Source organism: Coffea arabica, chromosome 8c, assembly GCF_036785885.1.
Source record: "Coffea arabica cultivar ET-39 chromosome 8c, Coffea Arabica ET-39 HiFi, whole genome shotgun sequence".
Taxonomy (NCBI): domain Eukaryota; kingdom Viridiplantae; phylum Streptophyta; class Magnoliopsida; order Gentianales; family Rubiaceae; genus Coffea; species Coffea arabica.
The window spans coordinates 20,985,917-20,998,153 of record NC_092325.1 but is presented as its reverse complement, the minus strand read 5'-3'; the positions used below and the strand labels follow the sequence as shown (position 1 = coordinate 20,998,153).

Genomic DNA, 12,237 nt, shown 5'->3' with positions numbered 1-12,237 from the left:
AATGAATAAACAAATAAATAAATAAATAAACCATGTAAAGAAAATTTCGGTCCTCACATTTTTAGTATAATTTATGAATAGTAACTCAATACCCCACCTATAAATATTCTAAAACTTACACCTTACTTGTGAATTTCCACTTTTTCTATTCCCTTTATCGAAACCCTTCTTGTGAGTTTCCGCTGTTCGTATCTTGTCCCTTGTCCAAATTTTCCCAAAACTATGAAATGGTCACTAATATTTTACCGCTATTGTTAATTGCAAAAAAAAGGGTTAAAAAGAAAAGCAGGACGAAGTTGGCGTTTGCCGTCGGGTGGACCCGTGTGTTCTTCTGACGTAAGCCATAAAAGATTGAAATTTGATAGTCAAAGGCATGCCCCTCAGCCCACGTCCTCAGCCACCAGTGCCCCCCCCCCCCCCCCCCCCGCAAATCTCCCAGCTCTCTTCCCCCGGGCCCCGCTCCCCGGGGGCGCGAATTTCCCTTACGATCCTTCGTCTGCTTTTACCATTGACATGGCCCCAAAACCCCGTCGTTTAACTGTAACCCCTTATTCCATTTCCACTCCCTTTTCATCCTCCTGAGAATCCTGCCTCCGTCAACCTGCCATCTCCCTGCCTACCTCGGCATTTGGGATTCCATCTCAGGTAGAATTAATTCCCGTGTTATACGTGTGTGTGTGTATTTACATGTTTGTTTTACTGACGCATATTCCAGTTAATATAAACATGTTTCTTCGTCTGACTTTAATTTTTTTAGTAATTTTTGTTCCATTTCGAAATTTTGTTATGCAATTATTAATCGAAAAGGTTGCAACTAAACATTGCTCAATTTATTTCTTGTTCAATTCAATTTTTTTTATTGGGTGATAAATTGGTTATTTGCTTTTTCCTTTTTATGATTGCTTATAAGCAAATAATAGTAAAGGACTTGCCAATCGGATTGGCTCAGCTTGGAATCGAATTTTGTGTCGTTGGTAGGCAATCTTTAAGCACAGTTCTGAGCTTGCGTTTGTTGGCTTTCTGCCTTGGAGTGGCTAACCTCCGCTGTCTACTGAAATCCGAAAATTTGATTAACCAAAGAATAAGAAAGAAGAAAAAGAAGAAGAAGAACATGGTGCTTTGTTTGTATGGGGCGATGTGTTTTGAATATTTGGATATGCATGTATGACTAAAGACTATGACCAGTGCTTTGTGCTTTCAGAAACTTGATTTGGGCATCTTCTGTTTATGTCCTTAAGCAATCCTCTATAGAGTGTTCGAGCCAAATGGAGGAGTTCCTACTGTACGCTAAATTGGAAGATGTAACTTGTCCAATATGTTTGGATTTCCCCCACAATGGAGTTCTCCTCCAATGCTCATCGTATGATAAAGGATGCAGGCCTTTTGTTTGTGACACAGACCATCTACACTCAAATTGTTTGGACAGATATAAACAAGCATATGGAACTTTATCTGGATCACAATCACCTTTGATATCTGATGCAACACCTAGTGAGAGCATGAATTTGGCAAATCTAGATGCAAGTGGCAGGCCAACGTGTCCGTTATGTAGAGGAGAAGTGACTGGTTGGGTAGTTATTGATGAAGTTCGCAAGAGTTTAGATGAAAAGAAACGTTCCTGTGAAGAGGAAAAATGTACATACAAAGGGACCTACATGGAACTTCAGAAACATGCTCAACTCGAGCATCCTCATTCCCGTCCTTCGAAAATTGATCCCGCACGGCAACTTGATTGGGAAAATTTCCAGCAATCCTCTGAAATTATAGATGTTTTGAGCACCATTCATTCAGAAGTACCCCGGGGGGTGATTTTGGGCGACTATGTGATCGAATATGGGGATTATCACTCCGAAGATGAATTGGAGGAATTCCGTAGAGATGAAGGAAACTGGTGGACATCGTGTATTCTTTATCACGTATTTGACAATCTTAGGGCATCTAGAAACAGAAGAAGGTCCAGAGTCAGTAATCCAAGGAGAGCAAACCGCCATTCAAGTTATACTTCCAACTCAGATGATGGTTCAGTGGCATCTGTAGAGTTTCCTGATTATAGGACTGAGGAGACTGATGATGATTTAGTGAGTTCAAGAGGCCCATCAAGGGTTGGAGGTGATGATCGCAGGTCAGTGGGTGCTTTTGTAGCCCTAATTGTGTATATATGAACTTTCTAATTCTAAATTCTTGTCTATTGTGTATTTGTATATATTTAGTGTTGCAAACTATGGTACTCTCAAGGGCTTTCATGAGCATCCTTCTGTGTAGAATTTTATGCCTTTTGCATGTTAGAGAAAAGTATGTCAGTGTGTCTTTGAGTGGATTATGTGCATATGCATGCAAGAATGTGTTTCAGGATAGCTTCATCTTGACATGGAAAAAAATTTCCGAGTCTTGGGGTCACTTGCCAAAATTAGTAATACACCAATTTATTATTTTATGGTGCAGCGTTTTGACAGTATTTCATGCCCAGTACATACTATTTATTTGAGTTCTCCATTACAGTAGCTTTGATACTCAACTACAGGAATCTTCATTTCATAAGATACTGATTGTCATGAATCTTGGAAGACTTGTTTCAGTGCATCCTGTGATTTTTTCTTGATAATTCTTAGATTTAAAGAATGAGAAGGTGTAACATAGTGGGGATATTCCATTGAACTTTAAACATCAGGATGTTGATTTGCATTTTTGACTGGAGCATGACATTCTTTTTCATGAAAAGAAATGATTGTTCATGATGCTTCCGTGAAGTTTTCTTACTAGAAGTCAAATAACCAACCTGATGCCAATTATCATTTTATCAAGAGTGTGAATGAGGATAATTGAAAGCATTCATAGTAATTGGACTTTGACCTCTGATTCTAGGACCTCTGATTCTTCCTAGCTGCACTGAGGAGAAGAGCTTTAAGCACTGTTACATTTTCCTTCCCACTGCTTTATGGTGGCGAGCTTTCAGACAATTCCTAGTTGTAGCATTTAAAATCAATTGACCCTCTTCGATTAAATGACCTAAACACCCCTCCTTTCCAACCCATCACCTTTCCCACCCTGTTCCCTCCCTTACATAGTGTGTGTGTGTGTGGAGAGGGAGAGTCATTGGTGGGCTGCTGTTCCTGCATACAATATATCCCTTAACACTGACTAGAAGAAACAACAGTGGCCGACCTCCCATTATTGGAGAGGTGATCTACCGGCCCTGTAGAAAATGCTGCCAGTCTCAGAGATGTAACAAAATCTTTTGCAAGGGTGTTCTGTGGATGTGATGATGGACACCTGGAAATACTTATGTATGTCTTTGGATTTTGTGTCTTTTTAATCCGCTGTATGCAAAAGTTGGGCTGAAGACATAGACTAAGGTTCTCACTGGTGCAATGCAAGACTGGACATCGTTTCCTAAACCTTCCTCACCCTGCCAAGCGTAGCACTCTGCAAGTTTACTGCTACCAAAAGAAACTGTCAGTTTAGTGGATTAGCACCCAATAGACCACTTTACATGACCTCATCAGAGGATGAGGGTTGGATGCTGACCTAGAGTTGAAGGGGGTTAAGCTGCATTCTTTGCTATTACCTTATGGCCTCTTGTGGTTTTAGAGATTTAATCCTTGCGGGTTCCCTGTAATCTGTTACCACAGCCTGATAAAATTTATTAGACCTCATGATGGAAAAAATGGTTTGGTTGCACTAGTTTGGTAGAAATTGTCCGGTTGCATTTACCTGATTCTGAACATAATCAGTTTCTGTAGTATCACTATGTATCTATGTTTTTAGCTTGTTTTATTATTATAGAACCTCAGTGGAATGGAATGGTGGGTTTTCTTCATTCTTTTTTAACCGAAGTGTTTTGGGAGAGAAGTTGGTTCTCAGGCTTCTTCAGGGTTGCTGGTAAGTATTGCTGGAGTTGAGTGGGGATGTAGCAAGTAGAAGTATGAGAGATGTTTTGGTGGGTTGCAAGCCCGGAAATTCAACAGATAGAGAGAGTGTTGCTGGATGTGTTAGTTTACTGTATATTGGTTTTCTGTGGAACTCATGTATCTGAACTAAAAGTTTCCAATTTTATCTGGTTGCTTTGCTATTAATCATTTCTTAAACATTTATATATAAACTGGGACTGCTGTTCCATACTTGGATTATCTCAATCTTTTGTAAAAACCATTCTGGTGGGACAGTTCAAGTGGTGATACTTAAGTCATACTTAAATAATATTTGCAGGTGTCATAATATTTGTGTTTTGTCTTAAGTGATACTTAAGACAGATTGTGTTTTGTAAACGCATTATTTGCAGTATCATACTTAAGTCATACATTGTACCTGAGTAACAAAGGAAATACAATGAGAGCTGCCATGATTATCATTGTGAATACCGGGAGGTCTAGCACTGCATTCTACTCCATATTTCCAATTTATTTTTTTATACTCACTGTTTTGAGATATCAAAAATTTAATATCACCTTTCAGAAAGATCGGTTGATGTATCACACACCTTTTAATTCTACCCTTACTGAGTGCTACTTACCTAACTAGTTGTTGCCTTCCTTTATCTTAATTTTGGTGGGTGTCTTAGGCATGACAAACAAAAAAAATTGAAATTCATAAAACATGGTGCCTAGAATGTGGGTGAGAATGTGAGTGACAAAAGAAATGGGAAAAAGAGAGTACATATAAAAAGGCTGGCATTAATTTCCTTTTCCCTTTTCCATCTTTTTTGCTTTATTTTCGTCAGGAGAGAGAGATTTAGATATATTCTCTGCACTGCCCTGAAACCTCCTGTGGCTTGCCGTTTGAATTATAAGTCCAGTAAATTGGGGTGTATGTTATTAGCTTTCATTGTTTACAATTAAAAATAATATTGATCTATTTAGACCCACTAAAATTTGAAGTGTTTGCTAATGGTCTCTTCAAATTCTGCTATGATGTCTGCTTATTCACAGATGCCTTCCCCCCCCCCCCCCCCCAAAAAAAAAACAAAAAAAAAACCCAAAAACAAAAACAAAATTGAACTTTTCTAATATTTTTGTACTTATTCTTGTTCGCAGCTCACGTAGACGACGTTCACGCTTCTATGACAGTTAGGTATGTCTTTTGTGGAAAACCCTGCAAATTCAATTTTTTCGTTATTCTTTTTACTTTGTCATGGGATCTTCATTATGTCTTAATTCAGTGTAATATCTGATAACATCTGATGCTACTGAACATGATGCACATGATATGGTCGAGGTAATTGTACTGTTTGGTCCTTGAGTTTTTTTGTCTTAATATTAGTATCTCTCTTACACTCTGTACTCTTTGTAAAAGGTCAAAGCTAGTTGCAGTTATGATACAGAGCTTCATATGTTTTGGTTTTTCTGGAGAAAACTTTGGTCTGAGTTCTACATATGGAGCTGCTACTGAAATATGTATCAAATGTTGCTAAACTAGCATAATGATTTACTTCCAACAAAAATTTTCCTTCGAATAACGAGAAGAAAATTCTTCGATATTTTCAGGTGAAGTTTACTTGATAAAAAATGCACAAGCTGTGAAATTAAGACAATCAATCACTAACAATATCCCAACCAAAACCACAGAAAGAATGGAAACATTCATGGCCAAAATATATAAAGATCGGTGTAGTGTCCAAGGATTGTTTATTCCGCATGTAGTTAAATGGCCAAACAGAGGTTCCTGTCCTCATTCCAGTGAGGAATGACTGATTGGAGATCTTCTAAGGCAGGTCAGGGACATCCCATTGGCCTGGGCGGTCAAAAGCACCTTCAGACCTGTCCTGCTTTCTTTCCTTCTTCAGCCAGCACCTTACTATGTCAGAGTGCAACCGGCAGAAATTCCTTTCCACTAACTGAAATGTGCACCCAGAAAAGGACTCAACAAGGTAAAAAACCTGTGACGTACTGTTCAAAAGGACACCCAGGCATCATTGAACCCTGAAACTGGTGAACTACTTTTTATTCAATTTATGACCTTTGGTTACCCAGTTCCCTCCTCTGCCAAGTTTTAATCATTTCAGTCCATTCAACATGTGGTCCAGAATATGAAATACCAATACCAGGAGTGATCAAAGAATCCCAGAAGCCATGACATCTTTGAACTGTGGGCACATAATATTGAAAGAAGATAATTAACAGTACCTTCAGTTCTTGTCTCTTAAGCAGATAGGTTACCACATATATCGGTCTCCCTCTATAGTGCACCTCTGGAGTGTTCCTTTTTCCTGTTCGTTCATTAAGTATTTCCCTCTTAACGTGATGCAGCTGCTCATCTTGAGTTTAGTATGGGAAATCTGGCTTCAGTACTGCAGGAAAGGGATTTATGAGAGATTAAAAAGCAAGAAATGCTATAGTAGTAGATGGGGAAAAGAAAAAACAAAGAGAGGCCACATCTAGGTTTACTAGGAAAAAAGTAAAGACACCTAGTAAAATAAGGAACACTGGGGAATCACTGCTTGGGATGGTTTGCACCAGACATAAAACTAACCACCCATTTGGTTGGAGGGTTTAGGGGGTAGGCAATGGGTGTGACCATCAATGATTGTCATTGATAATGTTTGGAACACTGCAATGGTAATGAATCTATGATAATGGAAGACCAAAAACTCTTCAATGGCCATTCCAGAGTAAATTAGGCACTTTTGCCTTGATTACCCGCCAAATCACCAAAATAAAGGAAAAAAACCTTCATTGCACAAAACTCTCTCTCTCTCTCTATCTCAACACTTCTCTCACTCACATCCTCACCACCCAACAGTTCTACCTCCTTACCTAAGCTTTCCTTTAATCCATTGGCTCTAGATTCCTCCTACATAGGTCAACCATCGGATCCAAGGCTAGAGATGGTTGGGTTTTCTTCTTCTTCTTCTACTATGGTTATGGTCAGATGTTGGGTATTCATGGTGATTTTTTTTTTTAATTAGCAATTGGTGGTGATGGTGGTGGGTCTTCAGATTTGTACAAACTGGGAAAAAATAGTTTGTTGAATTTCAATTAAATTTTTGTTTTCACTAAAATGCGTGGAGATGATTTGAAGAATTTGAGATAAATTTGTGAAGTTTTGGGGACTACTATGTTTTGTGTTTCATGATGTCACAGGCTGTGATTGTTGGCTGCTACATGGTGGTGTTTATGGAAGATCAGCCGATTCCATTATGAAGCAAGAAAAAAAGGAAATCCATTATAGTAATAAAAAGAAAATGGAAAATATCTAATAGATTCCCATTGCAACCTAATTACCAAACGATTGAAAAGGATTAGGCAAAACCTATTACCATTGAGGAATTTTTGATACTCATTGTCTTTGCCATTGTGGAATTCCAACCAAACGGGTGGTAAGTGTTACCTTTCTACGAGAAAGTTCCTTGTACACAGTAAGCTCTATGTACATTGTATCTACTGGTTGATGGTACTTCACCGTGAAAAAAGTTTCAAGTTACCTCGTGTGGGCTGCTTAACTGAAAAAATTTCAAGATAAATTACTTTTCTGGAAGATTATTTTTCATAGACTGAACATCAGACCTAGCTTAGCTACAAAGCAAAAATGTTAAAAAAAAAAGTATGGGATTTTGTCCAAGTAATGGCTAGGGTTATATGGTTAAAGAGCTTAGGCACAATAGGTATTTATTGGGTCTTACTATTTTGCATCATTCTCCCATGGTTCAAGAAATGTCAAGCTTAATTTTCAAGTGTGGAAGTCTGACAATCAAATGTTCTTTAGCAACTTGTTGAAGCCAAAATACATAGATCTTGGAGTCTGTCCTGTGACTTAGATGTTGCCTACGTGGTGCTTCACATGCCTGGTGTAATAGGCCACTTAATTTCTGTACTTATTCACCCTTTCTGTGTAGTACTTAAAAAAAATGCATTTTAGGTTCCAAAAATCATTTTCCTGGCATTATAAATTGGTTTTCCCAAATTCCAGCGTGTACAATAGTGCCATTCCATGTTAGCTAATATGCATGTATGTTAGGAGGTTCAGTCTTCAAACCCGGGGGATTGAAAAGCATGGAAATCTTCAGATTTAAGAAGTAGAAGGCCACCTTTGAAGTATGTTGATACACCAGCACAGAAGTTGCGGGCTGTTGTATCTACTGGTAAATGGATTACTGTTATTTCAAAACATAGGTGCAAATGTAAAAGTGTTTCAAACATCTGAAATTATTCTTATCATTTAGTAAGAGTACAGCCAAACCTAAGTTGCACCCTATTGTACTTTGAGAGAAGGTTCGCTGCTATTTTTCACAGAAAAACTAATTTGAAGTGGGAAGTTGCTTTTATGTCATCAAATAGTATTAGCCATCTATATTGACATGACCAACCATCAAAGTTGAAGGCTATTCCACTTAAGCGAAAATGAACTGCTAGTAATGGAATGAACAAAAAGTAAAATTGGTAAATGCTTCAAAATATGCTTCAAAATTAAGCACTAGCCTTAATCAGTGGATGTCAGTTTAGCAGTTACTATTTGGTGCATCTTTATAGTTTCTTGGGTCCTAATGCCCTCCTTTCCCGAAGGCAACTTCTTTTCATTCTTCTTTTCTTTTCTTATGGGTCTCTCTTCTGTCTGGAGTTGATCCTACCCCTATCTTTTACGCTAGTGGTCCTTTCACTTGGTGACCAAGATCTATTGCTGGGAAAGAAAAGCTTTAGTGCAGACTGGAGGAAAACTCCTAAAATACTACTTTGCTCTATCTTGCTTGAGGATGGCCTCATAATCAAATGAAAAAGAGGTAAGGAATTTGAAGTCAAAATGAAAGAGGCTTGTGTTTGGGAGCTCTCCTTATTGTTGGGAAAACCAATGAAAGACACTGATGGAAAGAGATAAATAGACTGGTTTAAAGAAGTAAATCGGCAGTTCAATTGTATGGGGTTAGCTTATCATTCCAACCCCTAGTACTGCAATTGAATCAGCTTGCCTGTAGAGCTTACACCTGATAAGTATTATTGTGAAGATTTAAGATTTGCATCTTCTAGGTCTTCCACTTCAAGCACCTGTTTTAGGCTGGTACTTCCTCAACTTTTACAGGTTTTGTTTGACTCTTAACCTCTACGGGCAGTGGTCTCTGTGGTGTCCTGTAGAGCTTACACCTGATAAGTATTATTATGAGGCTTTAGGATTTGCATCTTCAAGGTCTTTCCTCTTCAATCACCTATTTTAGGCTGGTACTTCTTCCACTTTTACAGGTTTTCTTCAACTTTTACGGGCAGTGGTCTCTGTGGTGTCCCTTGCGGCACTAGTCATAGGCATTACCTTGACTGAGGAGCAGCTTTATGATAAGGTTTCCATTTGAGAATCATATCATGGATGAGGCACCCTCCTTGTCTGGTGGGCCTTCTCCTTTAGACTTGACAACCTTCAAGTAAGTGTCTAGTTCTAAGGGGAGCATTTCTGCACAAATTTTTTTTTCCTAAGTGAAGAGAAGGGTGCAAGTGAAGATCAAAGATATGTCTGTAGACATGGTAAGGATTAGCTTTGCTAACTTGGTTAGGCCTTGGCTTATAAGTAGTATCAATCTTTCCTGGATGTTTCTCATTTGAAGATGGCTAGTATAATATCATTATACTCTCAATCACTGTTTATCTATGATATTAATTCTGAAGAAACTAGTCTATGGTCACAACCATCCTAAATTGACAAGTGTGCATTTGAGGTTTTGTGTTACTACATTAATTTGTGATTTTTCTAACCAGAGAACACTAGGGTTGATTTTGGAGAACATCTTATGTATAGTGCATGGGCTTATAGGATGGTTTTGTGAAGAATCCTACTTGGCCACTGAACAATTGAAACACAGAAAATTGGTATGGTAACTTACCTGTTGTCATATACGTATCCATATGCTTACAAGGAGGAAATAAGCAAGGAAAAGAGTTAATGGTTTACCAGCCTCTCTTGTGCCCCTCTTCTCTGCCACCATTAATTCTACCTTCAATTGCAACTATTTTCATACCTACAAATGAATCTATCATGAGAAGATATATTGTCATTTTTGTGATGCTGAAGGCCGCATTCTAATCTTCAACAGAAGGAGAATACAGAGAAACAGGGCAACGAAATGCAAAAATTGTTTCTAGGGTAATTGAGTGTATTGATTCTTGTCTCTCTCTCTCTCTCGCTCTTTCTTTTTTCCCCTCCTTTTTCTGGTAAATAAACTAATTTCATGCAGTATTGGCTATTGGAGCCTTTAAGTGGTGCTTATTTCCTCTATCTTGTTGACAATATTGTAACTAACAGTTGTTCATGAATAAGTCCCAATTTTAGTTTTTGGAAAAGTTCCTGTGTTAGGGGTAGAGGAGCCTTTTATTCTCATAGGCAAGTAGTATGGATATGGATAGGCATATTTTTTGTTAGGTGTGTCTTGAGATACTCTCAGTCATGCCTGTTCATTATTGATGTAAAACTTTCAGCTGGAGCAGTATCTTTGAAAATTGTATGTCACCTGGTTTTAAGTTAGTCATTCAACAAGTATATTAACTTAGTGTTGGAAGCTGACTATCAGGGATTGCTAGTCCTGGGCAGGATTTATTGTTTAATGGATTCAGACTACCTGAAACTGTCCAGAATGAATAATTGTATTTTGCTATCTTTGTCTCTCTAGTTATAGTATCAAAATTAGAGAACATATGGTTGAAAGACATTCTAACATACAACTTGTAGTGGAGAGTTTTCCGTTTGAAACTCCTCATATACTCTATTTATTTGGCCAAAACCACTGGCAAAGATTTTTCTCAAATTTCTTTTGGCCTTCACTTGTTCATTTTTCCTTTTCATCTGTCAACCTGTCTTCTTCATCTTACAAATATTTCTGAGCTTTTTTTTTTTTTTTTTTTAACCATTTTGGGAATTGCAATCGCTAACTATATTTTGTGCTAACTTTTGTTATCAAGTAATTTCTAATGGTTTGGTGTCTGGAATGTGTGGGATTTTGGGTGGGGGTTGGGGCTTGGGTATATGCATTTTTCTGCACATCGATGAGATATTTGTTACATCACTGGACATTCTGCCTATTGGATACTGTAGATTAAGTTTCATCCTCTATGATTTCTTGGACAAGTCAGGACTTGTTCAATAGGAACCCAGAGGTGAAATACCTGTTATCGAATATCACTACAAGTTAATAGTTCACAGTCTACTGTTCTTGATTTGACTTTGGATTATAATCAAGCGAGCTACTATTCCTACAATCCTTTGTATTTGTGTCCAGCAATTAAATATCTAACTTATCTTACTACTAAAACTGATGAAATCTTTGGCTTGGCATTAGAAATAAATGGTAATCTGGTTGGCAGAAGCTCAGGATATAAATGCTTTACTTTTCAAAGCAATTATTTGGGTAGGAAATAGGTCATTCATCTTCATATTTAGTCTTTTTAAGACAAGATTTGGATTCCTTCTTTTGATTCATTGTTTCAAAATTCGAAATGTTAAGTTCCTCTTGAAGATTAGTTTGTCTGCACACTTTCTTATTTCAGGTTTACCAGTGCAACCAAGTCCAGTGGACGAAAGGTTGATGGATAGGTGGAAGCTTGTTTTGAAGCTATGATGATAAAACGGGCAATTGATGGCGATTAGTATTTATCCGAGTTTACTTGGTCAAACGAAGTTGGACTGTCCTATCTGAAGGGTAAATGCCTCAAATGAAACTAGGCTTAAAAAGTTATCGAAGGGTTAACTGAAGCTTTGATAGGTGAAATAACTTGTTGATTTACTGGAGTTTACCTTCCTATGTAAGATATGCACAAGAACTGTGTATGTGTAAAGTTTCAATCAACAGTAGCTAGGCACTGCTTCTATTCCCCTGTTGACTTATGAGTCAGCCTGTACTTAAATCTTTTGATTCTGTACATTATGGATATTTTTGTTGGACGACTGATGCAGCACGACTAATCACAAAATTTTCTGCAACTTTCTGTACACTGTGGGTCCTCATGGATTAGGTATTTTTGGTCCGTATGAGTTAGATATTTTTGGAAATGTTTTTCAAGTGAAATAATGTAACATTATATGTTAAAAGCTTGACACTATAAATATATTTTAGAGTGTTTTTAAAAATTTAAATTTTATTAGAATATTTGCTGAATCTTTCACCACGCACCACCACTGCCACCACTTCCCCCTCCATCCCACCAATGCCTCTTTGCCATCCCTTCTCTTAGCCTCTTTCTCTTCTTTTCCGTACTTGTTCTGCTTCTCTTCATCCCTTTCCCTCTCTTCCCTCTCATCTGCCCTCCCCTCCCCTCCCTTCCCCCACATCCC

The 12,237-nt window shown here is 37.9% G+C and overlaps 1 protein-coding gene across 4 annotated transcripts; it reads left to right on the top strand.

Annotated features, from left to right (window-relative positions):
• Positions 1–426: 426 nt before the first annotated feature.
• On the top strand, positions 427–11,854 carry LOC113732524 (uncharacterized). 4 transcript variants are annotated; one of them, XR_011820448.1, is made up of 5 exons: positions 427–645; positions 1,202–2,122; positions 5,031–5,067; positions 10,007–10,056; positions 11,454–11,854. XR_011820448.1 is itself a non-coding variant. In XM_072063023.1 (4 exons), exons 2-3 carry the CDS (start codon positions 1,266–1,268, stop codon positions 5,065–5,067), a joined length of 894 nt encoding a protein of 297 aa, XP_071919124.1. In that variant the 5' UTR covers positions 428–645; positions 1,202–1,265; the 3' UTR covers positions 11,454–11,854. The 4 variants fall into 4 exon arrangements, 3 of the variants coding, with proteins under 3 accessions (XP_071919122.1, XP_071919123.1, XP_071919124.1); XM_072063023.1 differs by lacking the exon at positions 10,007–10,056 and having other exon boundaries at positions 428–645; XM_072063021.1 differs by lacking the exons at positions 5,031–5,067; positions 10,007–10,056.
• Positions 11,855–12,237: the final 383 nt, after the last annotated feature.